The 19,109-nt window shown below is 41.1% G+C and overlaps 2 protein-coding genes across 2 annotated transcripts in view; one reads left to right on the top strand and one right to left on the bottom strand.

The window, feature by feature from the left end:
- Nucleotides 1–8,396, bottom strand: part of LOC115101196 (ATP-dependent RNA helicase DQX1-like) — a 28,806-nt gene extending 20,410 nt beyond the window's left edge. The window contains 1 exon segment of the mRNA XM_029620497.2: nt 8,048–8,396. The gene's annotated coding sequence lies outside the window, so the exon portion shown is untranslated.
- A 4,044-nt stretch (nt 8,397–12,440) lies between these two features.
- On the top strand, nt 12,441–16,467 carry LOC115101197 (isotocin-neurophysin IT 1). Its single transcript, XM_029620498.2, is given in 5 exon segments — nt 12,441–12,474; nt 12,477–12,530; nt 12,733–12,860; nt 15,532–15,736; nt 16,109–16,467. Coding segments are annotated over 5 exon segments (561 nt in total). The 5' UTR covers nt 12,441–12,446; the 3' UTR covers nt 16,255–16,467.
- The last annotated feature ends 2,642 nt before the right edge of the window (nt 16,468–19,109 follow it).

A 19,109-nucleotide genomic window follows, 5' to 3' on the forward strand; every position in this document is an offset into this window, starting at 1 on the left:
TCTCCCATCTCCTCATTGGTTTATAGAAGCAGGCACTCACGTGCCATCTCCTCATTGGTTATACCCAGTGGGTGACTGAAAGACGAATGAAGCCAGTGGCGATAATGCACCCAATTTATGAAAGTTTCCAATCGCAATATAAAGTCAAGAGAAGAAAAAGCCTGGGAGGAGGAGAGATGACTAGAAACGATTCAGTTGACCGTTTTATGTGTGGATTAATTGGCAGAGTAGAGGACCTTGTGCATTTCAGGTAAAATCACAACTCAATGTTTATATCCCAGGACAAATTAGCTAGCAACAGCAAGCTAGCTAAAAAGTACAAATTAGCTAGCAAGTGCAAGCTAGCTAGCTATATTGCCATAAATGTTTCATGCTTTTCGACCTGTCCCCAAATTAATACAATTGGTTCAGTGTTTGTTTTGATATTTTAACCTACGTGTCATGATCGCATTTGGTGTGGGGGGACAAAATAAATGTATGCACGATGGCGCATACGCACAGCCGGTTTGGGTTCCGTGTAAGTGCTGTTATTGTGAAGTGGAAATGTCTAGGAGCAGTGTTGTGTTCGAGACTATCTAAAGCGAGACCGATTCAACATTTACATTTAAGTCATTTAGCAGACGCTCTTATCCAGAGCGACTTACAAATTGGTGCGTTCACCTTAAGACATCCAGTGGAACAGCCACTTTACAATAGTGCATCTAAATCTTTTAAGGGGGGGGGGTGAGAAGGATTACTTTATCCTATCCTAGGTATTCCTGAAAGAGGTGGGGTTTCAGGTGTCTCCGGAAGGTGGTGATTGACTCCGCTGTCCTGGCGTCGTGGGGGGCCAGAGCAGCGAACAGTTTTGACTGGGCTGCGCGGGAACTGTACTTCCTCAGTGGTAGGGAGGCGAGCAGGCCAGAGGTGGAACCAATTCAATTCAAGACCCAGACCGGAGCGAATCGAGTCCGAGTCAAGACCAAGACCGGAGGGGGGAGCGAGACCCGAGTCAAGACCGAGACCGGGAGGGAGACGAGGGGTCCGAGACCAAGTCAAGACCAAGATCAGAAAAATGCGAGTCCAATTCAAGAACATGATTGTAATTTTGTCAAATAGCCACCATAATAAGAGTTTAAAATGTCCAGTATGTCTGTGTTCATATTTCAGAAGAACACATATGGTTTCTTTAGACATTCAGAATGGTGGGACAAATGCATGCTGAAAGGCAAATTGAGCCACTTTACACATTTTTAAAAAACACACAAAAAACACTTTAAATGTAATTTTAAAAAGAAATATATATATATATATTTCACTTTTATTTAACCAGGTAAGACAGCTGAGAATAAGTTCTCATTTACAACTGCGACCTGGTCAAGATAAAGCAGAGCAGTGTGACAAAAACAACAACACAGAGTTACAAATAAACAAACGTACAGTTTAACACAAAAGAAAATAAAAATAGAAAGAAATTCTATGTACAGTGTGTGCAAATGTAGAAGAGTAGGGAGGTAGGCAATAAATAGACCCAGGAGGCAAAAATAATTACAATTTAGCATTAATACTGGAGTGATAGATGTGCAGATGATGCATGTGCAAGTAGAGATACTGGGGTGCAAAAGACCAAGAGGGTAAGTAATAATATGGTGATGAGGTAGTCGGGTGTACTATTTACAGTTTGGCTGTGTACAGGTACAGTGATAGGCAAGCTGCTAAGACAGCTGATGCTTAAAGTTAAGGAGGGAGATATAAGACTCCAGCTTCAGAGATTTTTGCAATTCGTTCCAGTCATTGGCAGCAGAGAACTGAAAGGAAAGGTGGCCAAAGGAAGTATTGGCTTTGGGGGATGACCAGTGCAATATACCTGCTGGAGAGTGTGCTATGGGTGGGTGTTGCTATGGTGACCAGTGAGCTGAGATAAGGCGGGGCTTTACTTAGCAAAGACTTATAGACGACCTGGAGCCAGTGGGTTTGGCAACGGATATGTAGCGAGGGCCAGCAAACGAGAGCATACAGGTCGCAGTGGTGGGTAGTATATGGGGCTTTGGTAATAAAATGGCTGGCACTGTGATAGACTACATCCAGTTTGCTGAGTAGAATGTTGGGGGCTTGAGTGAAGCATGAGTAAAGTCAAATCAATTTTTTAAAATTTATTTTTATATATAGCCCTTCGTACATCAGCTGATATCGCAAAGTGCCCTACAGAAACCCAGCCTAAAACCCCAAACAGCAAACAATGCAGGTGCTTTGTTTGCGAAATAGGAAGCCGAATCTAGATGACATTTTCAATTGGAGATGCTTAATGTGAGTCTGGAAGGAGAGATTACAGTGTAACCAGACACCTAGGTATTTGTAGTTGTCCACATATTCTAAGTCAGAACTGTCCAGAGTAGGGATGACAGTTGGGTGGGAGGGTGCGGGCAGCAATCGGTTGAAGAGCATGCACTTCGTTTTACTAGCATTTAAAAGCAGTTGGAGGCCACGGAAGGAGTGTTGTATGGCGTTGAAGCTCATTTGGAGGTTTGTTAGCACAGTGTCCAAAGAATGGCCAGATGTATACAGAATGGTGTTGTCTGCGTAGAGGTAGATCAGAGAACCACCAGCAGCAAGAGCGACATCATTGACATATATAGAGAAAAGAGTTGGCCTGAGAATTGAACCCTGTGGCACCCCCATGGAGAATGCCAGAGGTCCGGACAACAGGCCCTCCGATTAGACACACTGAACTCTGTCTGAGAAGTAGTTGGTGAACCAGGCGAGGCAGTCATTTGAGAAGCCAAGTCTATTGAGTCTGCCGATAAGAATGCGGTGATTGACAGAGTCGAAAGCCTTGGCCAGGTCGATGAAGACGGCTGCACAGTACTGTCTTTTATCGATGGTGGTTATATTGTTTAGGACCTTGAGCATGGCTGAGGTGTTGCTGCAGGGGTGCTGAGATGTTGGCCAGGGTAGGGGTAGCCAGGTGGAAAGCATTGCCAGCCGTGGAAAAATACTTATTGAAATGATTGATTATCGTAGATTTATCGGTGGTGACAGTGTTTCCAATCCTCAGTGCAGTGGGCCGCTGGGAGGAGGTGCTCTTATTCTCCATGGACCTTACAGTGACCCAAAACTTTCGGGAATTAGTGCTACAGAAAGCAAATTTCTGTTTGAAAGAGCTAGCCTTTGCTTTCCTAACTGACTGAGTATATTGGTTCCTGACTTCCCTGAAAAGTTGCATATCGCGGCAGCTATTCGATGTTAATGCAGAATGCCACAGGATGTTTTTGAGTTGGTCAAGGGCAGTCAAGTCTGGGGTGAACCAAGGGCTATATCTGTTCTTAGTTATACATTTTTTGAATGGGGCATGCTTATTTAAGATGGAGAGGAAAGCACTTTTGAAGAGCAACCAGGCATCCTCTACTGATGGGATGAGGTCAATATCCTTCTAGGATACCCAGGTCAGGTTGATTAGAAAGGCCTCCTTGTTGAAGTGAGATTTAAAAAATAATACAAGTATATACAAAATATATATGAAGAAAAACAATATATACAAGGGACGGGACAAGACAATCAAAACAGACATCCCCACTGCTACGCCATCTTGGAAAGAAGACGGCAGGATGATTAGTTCGTCATAAATTATGACTCATTATGACTTTAATAAATTATTAAAGTGACCAGTGATTCCATGACAATGTACAGTGCCTTGGGGATGCGAAAATAAATATATTTTTAAATGTTTGCTAATTTATAACAAATTCAAAACAGAAATACGTTATTTATTTAAGTATTTAAGTATTCAGACCCTTTGCTATGAGAATCGAAATTGAGCATCCTGTTTCCATTGATCATCCTTGAGATGTTTCTACAACTTGATTGGAGTCTACCTGTTGTAAATTCAATTGATTGGACATGATTTAGAAAGGCACACACCTGTCTATATAAGGTCCCTGTCACACCCTGACCTTAGTTATCTTTGTTTTCTTTATTATTTGGTTAGGTCAGGGTGTGACAAGGGTGGTTTGTGTAGTTTTTGTATTGTCTAGGGTTTTTTGTATGTTTATGGATTTTCCCTGGTCTAGGTATTTATATATGTCTATGGTTGCCTAGATTGGTTCTCAATCAGAAGCAGCTGTTTATCGTTGTCTCTGATTGGGGACCATATTTAGGTAGCCATATTCCTTGGATAGTTTGTGGGTTGTTATTCTATGTTTAGTTGCCTGTTTGCACTAGTCATACAGCGTCACGGTTCGTTTTGTTGTTTTGTATAGTTTTGTTCAGTATTCGTTCTTTTCATTAAAAGAGTTATGTACACTTATCACGCTGCGCCTTGGTCTCCTCATTATGACGACCGTGACAGTCCCACAGTTGACACTGCATGTCAGAGCAAAAACCAAGTCATGAGGTCAAAGGATTTGTCCTTTAAAGCTCCGAGATAGGATAGTGTCGAGGCACAGATTTGGTGAAGGGTACCAAAAAATGTCTGCAGCATTGACGATCCTCAAGAACACAACTCATTCATTCTTAAATGGAAGAAGTTTGGAATCACAAAGACTCTTCCTAGAGCTGGCCGCCCAGCCAAACTGAGCAATCGAGGGAGAAGGGCCTTGGTCAGGGAGGTGACCAAGAACCCGATGGACACTGTGATAGAGCTCTAGAGTTCCTCTATCGAGATGGGAGAACCTTCCAGAAGGACAACCATCTCTGCAGCACTCCACCAATCAGGCCTTTATGTTAGTGGCCAGATGGAAGCCACTCCTCAGTAAAAGTCACATGACAGCCGGCTTGGAGTTTGCCAAAAGGCACCTAAAGGACTCTTAGACCATGAGAAACAAGATTATCTGATCTGATGAAACCAAGATGAAACTTGTTGGCCTGAATGCCAAGCATCACGTCTGGAGGAAACTTGGCACCAGTCAGGATCGAGGGAAAGATGAATGGAGCAAAGTACAGAGAGATCCTTGATGAAAACCTGCTCCAGAGCGCTCAGGACCTCACACTGGGGAGAAGGTTCACCTTCCAACGGGACAACGACCCTAAGCACACAAAGACAATTCAGGAATGGCTTCGGGACAAATCTCTGAATGTCCTTGAGTAGCCCAGCCAGAACCTGAACTTGAACCTGATCGAACATCTCTGGGAAGACCTGAAAATAGCTGTGCAGCAACACTCCCCATCCGACCTGACAGAGCTTGAGAGGATCTGCAGAGAAGATTGAGAGAAACTCTACAAATACAGGTGTACCAAGCTTGTAGCGTCATACCCAAGAAGACTCTAGGCTGTAATTGCTGCCAAAGGTGCTTCAACAAAGTACTGAGTAAAGGGTTTCAGTTTTTTTCATTTGTAATAAACTTGTAAAAAATATATAAAAACCTCTTTTTGATTTGTCATTATGCACCTGTACTGACCTCGCCTTCTGGATGATAGTGGGGAGAAAAGGCTGTGACTTGGATGGTTACCTTTGCTTTCTTGGGTACAGGAACAATGGTGGACATCTTGAAGCATGTGGGGACAGCAGACTGGGATAGGGAGAGTTGAATATGTCCGTAAACACTCAAGCCAGCTGGTCTGCGCATGCTCTGAGGACACGGCTAGGGATACCGTCTGGGCCGGCAGCCTTGCGAGGGTTAACATGCTTAAACGTCTTACTCACGTTGGCCAATAAGAACGAGAGCCCACAGTCCTTGGGAATGGGCCACCTTCGGTGGCACTGTGTTGTCCTCAAAGTTGGTGAAGAAGGTGTTTAGCTGGTCGGGGAGCAAGACGTCAGTGTCCGCGATGTGGCTGGTTTTCCCGATGTGGCTGGTAATCCGTGATTGTCTGGAGTCTCGTGTCTAAACCATTGAATTGCGACTCCACTTTGTCACTGTACTGACGTTTTGCCTTTTTGATTGCCTTACGTAGGGCATAACTACACTGTATGTATTCAACCATATTCCCATTCATTTTACCATGGTTAAATGCTGTGGTTCGCGCTTTCAGTTTTGTGCGAAGGCTGCCATCTATCCACAGATTTGGTTTGGGTAGGTTTTAATAGTCACAGTGGGAACAACTACCGTATACACTTCCTGATGAACTTAGTCACCGTGTCAGTGTAAACGGCAATGTTATTCTCAGAAGCAAGCCGGAACATATCCCAGTCCTCGTGATCAATACAATCTTGATGCATGGATTCCGATTGGTCAGACCAGCATTAAATAGACCTTAGCAAGGCTACTTCCCGTTTGAGTTTCTGCCTACAGGAAGGAAGGAGCAGAATGGAGTCGTGGTCTTATTTGCCAAAGGGAGGGTGGGGGAGGGACTTGTAGCCTTCATGGAAGGGAGAGTAACAAGGGTCGAGAGTTTTTGAAGTGCGAGTACTACAGGCAATGTGTTGATAGAACTTTGGTAGTATTTCCCTCGAATTTGCTTTCTCACCAGCTATAATAAATGCAGCCTCGGGATATGTGGTTTCCAGATTGCACAAAGTCCAGAGTAGTTCCGTGAGGGCCGTTGTGGTATCGGCTTGAGGGGGAATATACACGGCTGTGACTATAACTGAAGAGAATTCTATTGGGAGGTAATACGGTCTGCATTTGATTATGAAGTATTCTAGGTCGGGTGAACAAAAGGAATTGAGTTCCTGTATGTTATCACAATCACACCATGAGTAGTTAATCATGATCAATCATACACCTCAACCTTTCTTCCTCCCAGAGTTTTATATAATAATAATAATGCTAAGTTTGTTAGATGCTAGAAGCAGAGCTGCCATGTCTGTCGCGCCAGCTTCACCATCTGGCAGTCCGATGAACTAATCTGGGTTTGGTGGATGCCAGGAGAACGCTACCTGGCCCAATGCATAGTGCCAACTGTAAAGTTTGGTGGAGGAGGAATAATGGTCTGGGGCTGTTATTCATGGGTCCGGCTAGGCCCCTTAGTTCCAGTGAGGTAAAATCTTAACGCTACAGCATACAAAGACATTCTAGACGATCTGTGCTTCCAACTTTGTGGCAACAGTTTGGGGAAGGCCCTTTTCTGTTTCAGCATGACAATGCCCCCGTGCACAAAGCAAGGTTCATAAAGAAATGGTTTGTCGAGATCGGCATGGAAGAACTTGACTGGCCTGCACAGAGCCCTGACCTCAACAAACACTTTTTGGATGAATTGGAACGCCGAATGCAAGCCAGGCCTAATCGCCTAACCACAGTACCCAACCTCACTAATGCTCTGGTGGCTGAATGGAAGCAAGTCTCCGCAGCAATGTTCCAACATCTAGTGGAAAGCCTTCCCAGAAGAGTGAAGGCTGTTATAGCAGCGAAGGGGGGGGATCAACTCCATATCAATGCCCATGATTTTGGAATGAGATGTTGGATGAGCAGGTGTCCACATACACTACATGACCAAAGGTATCTTCTGATCCATGGTTACCTGCAACTCGCCTATGTTTAATGAGCACACTGACATAGGCCTGCATACAAAAACAAAGCATACACAGGGGTTATATTGGCTATGGGGAAAACATTGGAGCTCATCTCATAAAGTGAGTCCATCCATGGGGAAAGGGGGGGGGGGGGGTTGGTGTTGTTCAACATCATGTGGGAATCACGTGGGAGGGGTCTAATGTCAGCTTGGAGTTTACAGTAGACAATAAGAAACAGCACTGGATGCATGACATCACGTGTTGTAACCATGTTATAACGTTAGCAAACAATTACTAGTTTTTTTTTTACATCTATTATTTACTATCATGCAAACAAAATCATTGTAATATTGGCATGTAGCCGATTTGGGATTATGTTCAAATGCATCACAACTGTATGGCCATGACAATATATAAGACTGTTTTTGGTAATGAGAAACTACGGATGACGACACCTGTATCAGTCAACTCACAATAACTACAATAACTCCCCCTGCCTTCGTTCTCTTCTTTCCTTATATGCCCCCTTTCCTGCCCACCTCGAGTCCAGTAGGCCTATATCGACCTGCCAGGAACTACGTGTCAGCTGACAGTCACCCACGCACGATAGGAGGGAAATATAATGAAGATCACTGGGAGAGTCGAAAACAACCACGTAGACAAATGCCATTGGCATCTTACCTTCGACACATTTCTCTGGAGTCTCCTAAAATCCCCACCAAGGCACGGGATATCCAGCAAAACAATATAACCCGCTGAGCTGTCAGTGAAACGTTCTACTGCTCACTGTTGTTGCACACACATTTCTTGGAAGAGACAATATGCGGATACAATGTTTCATTTTTTTTGCAACCATTCACAGATTCTCTCTTCGCTTCTTCTCTGCCTCTGGTTTCTCCGTAACCGTTGACATTAATTAATAAAATAGAGCTCGTCGTCCGCTGTTGATCTATCGAATCGCTTGCCTGGCTAAGCAAACTCCTTGCTCCGGTCAAACGCTTCGCCACGCCCACAGACGTTAGTTTCTGAAGTATGTTGTGAACATAGAGCCACAGAGTTTCTAAACCCAGATGCGCAACATCGCAAGACTTCCGGGAACGCTTGAGAAACAGACCAAACAGACCATTTGCGGTTTGATAAGTCAATGAGAGAAGTGATAGGGTATTCCTTAGTTGTGAATTTTCTCGAAATCTAAAGTCACAACCTAAATTCGAGTCAATGTCTTAAGTATTTGAGCTTGTTATTACTTCAACCTCGTGAGAGTGACAAGGAATGCCATTGAGGTGACGGCTTGCACATGCGTAGTTTGGCGCGAGACTACCCGTTAGACCCGATTACGTGTTTCTACGCATGAGCTTAGCTAGCCAACGTCGCCATGATATCGCATACAAGTGTGATCGGGGATTTCTATTGTAGAAGCAGTTTTAGGCTGTCTTCATGCTGTACTGTCTTCGATCGAGCAGTGTAAGAATTCAATGGCAGTTTCTTTTGCGTTGGGGACAACAGTTGTTGACAACTGTAGCATTGTAGCTAAATTTAACCCTAAAATCAGTCTCCTAACCTGACACGCTAATTCACCTAGCCTAGTGGTTAAGAGTGTTGGGCCAGTACCTGAAAGGTCGCTGGTTCGAATCCCCGAACTGAAGGTGGAAAATTCTGCTTTTCTGCCCATGAGCAAGGTAGTTAACCCCCCAAAACAACTGCTCCCTAGACGTCGATTAAAGGCTCTGATTCAGAGGCTTTGGGTTAACTGCGGAAGACACATTTTGGTAGAATGCATTCAGTTGTGCAACTGACTATGTATCCCCTTCTCTAATTCATCTAACCTGCAACATCAGTTATCCTAACCTACTATGTAAATAAAGCATCTCTGTTGAGAAACCATCAGTCTCATAACACCAGAAGTGACCAATGCCAGGTATCCTGATATCAGGGATGAATTACATCATACTGGCCATGTGTCGCCAACTCACTGTGCACAGGTGGAGTCAACATTCAAAGGAGGAGGAGCTGGCTCTTTGTCAGTGGTCAGAAATATTTTGCCAAGCCAAATCTCAAATGTACTCTTAAAGATGCAATATGTAACTTTTTGGGCGACCCGACCAAATTCACATGGAAATTAGTGAATTATAGATTTGTCAGTCAATTAAAGCAAGTCTAAGAAGTGGTAGATGTTTTCTATGTGCTCTATTTCTTTGCTTCCTGTTCTTAAATTTCATGTTTGCCTCTTCTACTTGAAGTTTTGTACACAAGCTTTAAACAGCTAAAAATACAATATTTTTGGTTATGGAAAATATATTTTACAGTGGTTTAGGTGGGGCAATGTTTCTCTACACTCTACACTTATTTATTTAGTCAATCTCTGCATAGTGCATCTTTAAGATATTTTATACACTATTAGATTGTAACATTTGAAAAATGTATGAATGTGTTCATTTAATAAATACATTATTATTTTTAGCCCATGACATATTATGGAGAATTAGGGGGCAACCCTGGCCGTGACTCGAACCCTGGTCCAGCTACTGTCAAGCCAACACCTTTATGCCAAGAGGACCAAACCACTTGAGGATGTCACTAGTTGATATCGTTATAATATTTTTTGCACAAATTCGAGATATCAGCTATAATTATTAGATGCATTAAATATGGCCACTAAAGGCCTTTCAAAATGTCTGCCTCTCCACACAAATATAATTTTTTCTCATGTCATTTTTTTTGCATTATCATGTAGGGCTTTGACGTCAATTGATGTTTTAATTTGATGTAATAATTGGTGTAGGCCTAATTAGAAAAATTAAGTTGGGGTGGAAATAGGCCTAACAATGTCCAGATAATGACTTGAGTTAAATTCACAGGATCTGTCCAGGTTAAAACGTAATGAGAAATACATGATTAACACATGGTGAGGTCAAGGTCAACCGTGTTCTTGTTATTAATAAGGACAATGAGAACCTTTTAATCATCCCTTGAGCCATTTCTCTATTTATCTGAAGTTCTCTTTTCCTCTTATTACAAAAGTTGTTACGTAGCCATTACAGGCTGAGTAAAGTCATACATACAAACACACACACACACAATAATAGATTGTAACGTACTTTTTTAAATTAATGTGTTAATTTAATAAATAAAGGATTCTTCATAGTCCGTGGCATAATGTGGAGAATTAGGGGGCAACCCTGGCCACGACTCGAACCCTGGTCCAGCAGAGGGAGCACGCTCCTATCCACATCAACAGGACCACAGCGGAGAAGGTGAAAAGCTTCATCTTCCTCTGCGTACACATCACTGACAATCTGAAATGGTCCACCCACACAGAAAGTGTGGTGAAGAAGGCGCAACAGCGCCTCTTCAACCTCAGGAGGCTGAAGAAATTCAGCTTGACCCCTAAGACCCTCACAAACTTTTACAAGAACTTCCTGTCGGGCTGTATCACCGCCTGGTACGGCAACTGCAATGCCCGCAACCACAGGACTCTCCAGAGGGTGGTGCGGTCTACCAAACGCATCACCGGGGGCACACTGCCTGCCCTCCAGGACACCAACAGCCCCCAATGTCACAGGAAGGCCAAAAAGATAATCAAGGACATCAATCACCCGAGCCACAGCCTGTTCACAACGTTACCATCCAGAAGGCTAGGCCAGTGCAGGTGCATCAAAGCTGGGATGAGAGACTGAAAAACAGCTTCTATCTCAAGGCCATCAGACTGTTAAATAGCCATCACTAGCCTGCTACCACCCGGTTACTCAACCCTGCACCTTAGATGCTGCTGCCATATATTCATACTACATACATACTATATACATATACATGGAATCACTGGCCACTTTAATAATGGAACACTGGTCACTTTAATAATGTTTACATACTGCTTTACTAATTTCATATGTATATACTGTACTCTATTCTATGTTTTTCCGACATTGCTCGTCTTAATGTTTATATATTTCTTAATTCCATTCTTTTACTTTTAGATTTGTGTGTATTGTTGTGAATTGGTCAATACTACTGCACTGTTGGAGCTAGGAACACAGGCCTTTCGCTACACCCACAATAACATCTGATAAATTTGTGTATGCGACCAATATAATTTGATTTGATTTGACAAACAAATCAACTCGGAAGTCATAGCTCCCTCCTGTTTTACCCTTTTCATCCCCCCTTCCCTCCTACCCTTGTTGTTCATCCCATAACATTTATAAACATAACGTACTGTAGAACGAGTGTTGTAGCACTCGAGACCGGTCTCAAGACAATATTATGAGTGTCTCGGTCTTCTCTCGGTGTCAGATACATTTGTACTAGGTCTTGACTCGTTCTCGGACTCGTAATTTCTTTCAGAGACCAGCGGAAAAAAACCTCATAATTTTCAGCTTCCATTTATTAAGTGCATAAAACTGCTTCATCAGGTCCAATATATACACTCATTTCTTGATACCTTAATTCCTGAACAGTCTTTATATCTATTCTAGAAGTTTACGCAGTGGCGAACCTATTGGACCTAGTGTGTGACAACTTCGTCAGGACAGCAACAGTAATACTGACAGCAACAGTAATAGGAGAGTGCACTTTTTGTAAAACACAAAAAGTCCACAAACAATAATTATTGTTATTATTTTATTAATCCTCGTTGAGGGCCCTCGTTACCCACAGTGTTTGGGTTAGTAATACTTTGTATAGTGGCTCTGTTTTCCCTCAGCATGCATTTTGTCACCATTCTGAATGTCTAAAGAATTCATATGTTGTTCTGAGATATGAACACAGAAATCCTGGACATTTTGAATTGTTATAACAGGTGATTTGACAAAATTTACAATCATGGTCTTGAATTGGACTCACATTTTTTCTGGTCTCAGTCTTGACTCGGGCTCGTCCCCCCTAACCAGACCCCCCATACCTCTTATGCATGGTCACGCCTGATATGCCCTTTTCTTGTCCATCTCAATGTCCATTCCCTTTACTAATCAGGTCACACAATTAGGAATAACGTCTTGATTGGACTTAATTGGTGGTTTTGAGGCCATGTCACAGCCTAAGAGACGGAGCAAGAGGTATAAAAGGGTACCTTTTGGCAAGGAACATGAACAAAGACAATCAACCTTTACCAAGATCAACCATCGACAAATTCGCAGATCATCCTCACCAAAGCCTCAACCTCAACACAGTAAGTGTGTCTTCTGTATCTCATACAGTGTTTGTATTTTCTCTTACAATCTTAAAACGACTTTATCTTAAAAAAACATGTTTCTGTAACAGACTTTGCAAGAATTATTGCAGCAATAAACTGTCTATGATTGATAATACCATCTTATCTCTATCCTGAGACAAGTAGCATCAACTTAAATCAATTTTTCCTTCTTTCTCAGTGGCTATGTTTGGCACCTCAGTGTCCGCCCTCTGTCTGCTGTTCCTGCTATCTGTATGCACTGCCTGCTACATCTCCAACTGCCCCATAGGAGGCAAGAGATCAGCCCTAGCTTTCCCATCCAGAAAGGTACCAAGTAATTCTGAGCAGTTCCTCGTTGTTATTGTCTATTGTTACAGTGTGTCTGTTATAGAGTTAGATTCGTGGCTGCACATAGGCTTGCATCTTAGCTCTGAAGGGTTGAGATTGCACGTTCAAATCAAAGGTTATTGCATGTCAATACTGTATATCCCCCTCCTTTCCCCCCTTTTCTTTAGACTACAAAAACACTCTTATATATATGAACAAAAACTTACAGACACACAAATAATGACGCTCATCTGCCCAGATCTGCATGCTCACTAGTGCCTGCATTATTGTTTGCCACTTGGCCTTAAATTGTACCAATTTGTTTTTTCTCGGACGCCTAGGCTATTTCAACATTTAAATAATAAATCATTCAATTTCTTCCATTGTGTGCGGATTGATTGACTTTCAAGTTTTTAGTATACGTCTTTTCAAATTGAGTGATGAGAAGAGAATCGTGCAGCCCATTGGGTATCTCTCTACACCCCATATACCTGTCTTGAAATATGCAGACAGATTAAAAGTATCTTTACATTGTAATACTTCTGACAGACAACTCCGTCCACAATTTCCAGACTTTATAGCATTCCCAGAAAGAATGGATTATTGAGTCATTATTGGTTTTGCACTTGAGACATGACTCTGCCGTTGTGCTGTAGAATTGATCATTTTGTCTCTTTTATAATACATTCTATTCATACGATTATACTGGATTAAGCATACATTTTTGTCTTGGTTTTCTAAGAGATTGTCAGTTGGATATGCTCTCTGCAAGGTTTTGTATATCTTCCCGATCATATGAACCATTCTTGTTGGACTCAAATACGATTCCCTCAAGGTTGCGCTGATGTCTAAAATATTTAAAATCAACATTTTGTGATATGTAACTTTTAAGTTGCATGTATTTGAAACTATCTACATTGGTCAGTCCAAAATTACTTTTTAATTCACGGTTTCTATGCCTTTAGTTTTCAATGTGGACCAAATTATCGGTGATGTCTCAAAAGCTATCCAAGGATTGTTCCATAAGGTTGTGTTTTTAGGGAGTGATATTGGTTCTTGTGAAAGACTTTTCATTTTCTTTCATATTGTTAATGTTCTTCACTATGAAGTTCTTAATGTTCTAAGTTTTATCCTTTGAAAATAGACACGTAAAAATATTCTGCGGATGAGCATGCACATCTTCCATACATATCCATTGTTCCTCTTTAGTGCATTTAACTTAATGTCACAAGTAAAAACCTTGGGTAGTGAGTTTATATAATTTCAAGTCTGAAAGGTTAAAACCACACTCAGACTTAGGAAGATGTAAAACGGTTTATTCTGTGAATTTTATTTGCCCATATGTAGTCTGTTATGACCAAGTATACATTTATAAAGAATGTCTTCAGTGGGGTAATTGGTATTACCATAAATAAATACAAAAACTTTGTCAGCCATTCCATTCTAAGAGGTTTATTCTACCTGTGAGATTCATGGGAAAATTATTACATTTAATTAGATCTGCTTTCATATTGTTGCTTTCATAATGGAATAAAGTTCCAATTAACTTAAATTTGTCACATGCGCCAAATACTACAGGTAGACCTTACCGTGAAATGCTTACAAGCCCTTAACCAACAATGCAGTTCAAGAAATAGAGTTAAGAAAATATTTACCAAATAAACTAAAGTAAAACATTTAAAAAGTAACACAATAAGTTATCTTTATAAATGTGTTGTTTGTTGTCACTTATTAAGCAAACAAAGTATTTAATATTTTCTGTGGTCCACTTAAAGCATTGCTGTAGATCGTGAGTTATTATTTTTCTTGGCGTTGTTCATTTTTTTCCACATTCATTATTTTATAACCTGACATTTGAGTATTCTGAAAAATATTTTTTAGCAAAGGGGGCATTGACTTTTCAATATTGGTCAGGTATATCAGGAGATAATCTGCAAATAAGTTTAGTTTATATTCATGTTTACCATTACTGATACCTGTTACGTTAACTGGGTCCTGTCTAATTCTTTCTGCATGCGGTTCAATTGCCAGTGCAAACATGAGAGAGGAGAGGGGGCATCCCTGTCTTGTGCCTCTTTCTAAAGCAATTTCATCAGATAATGCATTATTTGTGTATATTTTTTGACATAAGACATTTATACAATATTTGTATTAAATGTAAAAGTTTTGAATAGAAAAGGCCATTCAGGACGGTCGAAAGCCTTTTTGGCATCAACAGCCATTATTGATGAATCTATATGTTGTTGTTTTTGTTTGCGTATGGTATTGTCATTTGTGTAAATAGTGGGGCTACTTTACCCCAAAATGTTTAATAGAATTCTATGGGAAAGCCATCTATACTTGGTTCTTTTTTGTCTGCTGATAGTTGCTTCATAGTTGTTGCGTCTAGGAAAGCAATAAGATCCATCCAACTGTTCTTTTATTTTGATTTATTTACATTTTCATAGAAGCTTTTAAAATGGTAATTAATTAAACTGTTTCTAATTAATGCTTTTGTATCTTTATCTTTTACAATTATAACTGGTTTAGATTGTATTTGTTTATCAATACTGTATATTGTATTGTACTGTTATGAAAAAACGAAATGTTCTATATATATATATATATATATATAACTTGTTTCTATAATAACAATATAACTATAACTTTATTTTTCCTATTATCTTTCCAGTGCATGTCATGTGGCCCCGGGGACAGGGGTCGCTGCTTTGGCCCCAATATCTGCTGTGGGGAGGGGATGGGCTGCTACGTGGGCTCGCCAGAGGCAGCTGGCTGCGTGGAGGAGAACTACCTGCCCTCCCCCTGTGAGGCCGGAGGAAGAGTGTGTGGCTCTGAGGAGGGACGTTGTGCTGCACCGGGGATCTGCTGTGACGTGGGTAAGACAAAGACTATACTCCTATTTTCATGTATAGCAAATGTTTCCGTTCACACTGAATGATTCTGCAAAGGAGCAAAACGCATTGTATGCAGTTTGTTTTTCCATGGATTGCTGGTTGTGGCAATTTAAATAGACAATTGAATTGTTAATATCATGTGCCAAGCTCTTGTGTTATTGAATACTTTGTCATTGTCAGCAACCAAACTATTTGCTCCACGATTACTTAAAAGTTTAGGAATAAATGTGGTGTTGTGTTAGCCAATGGTAATAATGTACTATTTACATGTATTACTTGTTGTGAGTTCATACAGATTCAGTTTAATATGACAGTTGTGTGACAGATTGTCTATTTTGGTCTTTTCTCTTTTAGAGGGTTGTAGTATTGACCAATCCTGTACTGAGGAGGATGAAGCTGAATACATAAGCCAATCAGTGAGCAGTAGCCATGGCCATGATCTGCTGATGAAGCTTCTGAACATGATTAGCCACACCCCTCCCCACAGAGTCCACAAATAAAACAGCCTCTAATTCAGTGGCAGTCCTGAGTTGAAAGACAGTGTAAAAAATCTGTCACATCTCAATGTCAGAGGCATACCTATGTACATACATTTTGTACAGAAGACAGACATAGATGTAAAGGACTTGTTTTGCTTGTAACTGTTTGTGTAATCGCTTGTGCTTCAAGAGTCAAATAAAGCTTACTGTACAAAAACAACTGTCAGGATAGTCAAGAGCTAGGTTTCCATCCAATTTGTGACCAATTTTTACGTGATTATTCTCAAATCTGCATAAATCAATATGCATATTTTCCCACCAGAGATTTTTCCACCAAGCAAACTTTTTCTGGATAAAAGGCTGTGCGTGATGACATAGTGCACACAAAAATAACCTTTGACAATAAATTCCTATGTGCCGAATTAAAAATACAAGTTAAATGGGTTTCCATCGCAATTTCAACTACTGATGGTTTTGTTACAAAAACTGTTGTGTAATATTGCAAATGTGCCCACCCTGGTCTTGGCACATGCACTCTAGCCAATAGCTCACAGATACAGTGTGGGTAGGCTACCTACAATGAGATTACCATGGATAAGAGCGATATATTTTTAATTTGTCAAACAGCAGCCAAGCATCGATCATCATGTCACCAGAATAAGACCCTCAATATTTATTGTAAAGGTGCATCAAGCTCATCACATTGCACATTCACCACCCCGTGAAGTTCATCATCATGTATTTAATCTGTAGCCTAATAAACTGCATGGTTTCCCTTGTTGTAGTGGGAGGACCACTCAACATAAACTCAACAACAAAAAGAAACGTCCTCTCACTCTCAACTGCGTTTATTTTCAGCAAACTTAACATGTGTAAATATTTGTATGAACATAACAAGATTCAACAACTGAGACAAACTGAACAAGTTTCACAGACATGTGACTAACAGAAATGGAATAATGGGTCCCTGAAAAAAGGGGGTGTCAAAATCAAAAGTAACAGTCAGTATCTGGTGTGGCCACCAGCTGCATTAAGTACTGCAGTGCATCTCCTCCTCATGGACTGGACCAGATTTGCCAGTTCTTGCTGTGAGATGTTACCCCACTCTTCCACCATGTCACCTGCAAGTTCCTAGACATTTCTGGGGGGAATGGCCCTAGCCCTCACCTTCCGATCCAATAGGTCCCAGACGTGCTCAATGGGATTGAGATCCAGGCTCTTTGCTGGCCGTGGCAGAACACTGACATTCATGTCTTGCAGGAAATCACACACAGAACAAGCAGTATGGCTGGTGGCATTGTCATGCTGGAGGGTCATGTCAGGATGAGCCTGCAGGAAGGGTAACAAATGACAAAAAGCTCAGTCCAATGATGCTGTGACACACCGCCCCAGACCATGACGGACCCTCCACCTCCAAATCGATCCCGCTCCAGAGTACAGGCCTCGGTCTTTGACAATTGCCTCCACACCTTTTATAGTCAACATTAATAGTCAGGCAATAAACTGCAGAGGTTTGATTGCAAAAGGATTTCACATTTAATTGACAATCACACAATTTGATCTAAATTCAGATAAAACATATACAATCAACAATCATACTGTAATATACACTGAGTGTACAAAACATTATGAACACCTGCTCTTTCCATGACATAGACTGACCAGGTAAATCCAGGTGAAAACTATGATCCCTTATTGATGTAACTATGTAACTAGCTATGATCCCTTATTGATGTTAAATCCACTTCAATCAGTGTAGATGAAGGGGAGGAGACAGGTTAAAGAATGATTTTTAAGCTTTGAGACCATAGAGACATGGATTGTGTATGTGTGCCATTCAGAGGATGAATGGGCAAAACAAAATATTTAAGTACCTTCGAACGGGGTATGGTAGTAGGTGCCAGGAACATGACACAAACCACACACTAACAATTAGGGGGTCAACAAGGATTCTTCTTCTAAGATCCTCAAAGTTTGATAAGACAGCAGGTGCAGGCTTATCAAACTTTGATACGTTTGGTGCAAGATCTCCTCAATTTATGGTAAGGTTTGTCCCTTGCATGAACTAAATTGATATTGTTTTGTGATGATACCATATATATTTTCATTTTTGTGCCAATCTTTCTAAATCAGAAAATGGACACAATTCAATGGATATCAACCAACAAAGAGGTAAGAGACTGTGTAGGCTATAAGAATATGTTGAAGGCTGGCTGTATTGGCTGCAGATGACTGAACTGCTCACTTTTGTGTCTGCAATTGACATACAAAGGTATGTCAATTGGTATGTTATGCTGATCACATTAACCATCCTCCTCCCTGACCTCTTCAATGAATATCCCATAGGCCTCTACATTATGGACAAGATATGTTTATTAAAACCATTATCAAAACAGTTTTTTTTTCATTCACATTCACCTCAAAAACCAAGGTATGAATTCTCTCCTGTGCACGTTTTAGGGGAACATATTGGAAAAAATAAACACTGTTGCATGGTCACACTTCTCACCGGTGATATTTCCAGCCCCTCCTGTGGGCACTATCATCTCCCTTGTCTCTGCCTGCTTCAGCCCGCCTACATGAAGGTAGGCATAGAGGAAGTGTGCCAGCTGCATCATTACAGGAGACCTGTTGACTGAATGGATTAAATTGAGATTTTGGATCACTGGGCCTACACACAATACCCGATAATGTCAACGTGGAATTATGTTTTTAGACATTTTTACAAATTCATTAAAAATTCAAAGCTGAAATGTCTTGAGTCAATAAGAATTCAACCCCTTTGTTATGGCAAGCCTAAATAAGTTCAGGCGTAAACAAGTCACGTAATAAGTTGCATGGATTCACTGTGTACAATAATAACGTTTAACATGATT

The sequence above is a fragment of the Oncorhynchus nerka genome, linkage group LG19 (genome assembly GCF_034236695.1).
Source record: "Oncorhynchus nerka isolate Pitt River linkage group LG19, Oner_Uvic_2.0, whole genome shotgun sequence".
Taxonomy (NCBI): Eukaryota; Metazoa; Chordata; class Actinopteri; order Salmoniformes; family Salmonidae; genus Oncorhynchus; species Oncorhynchus nerka.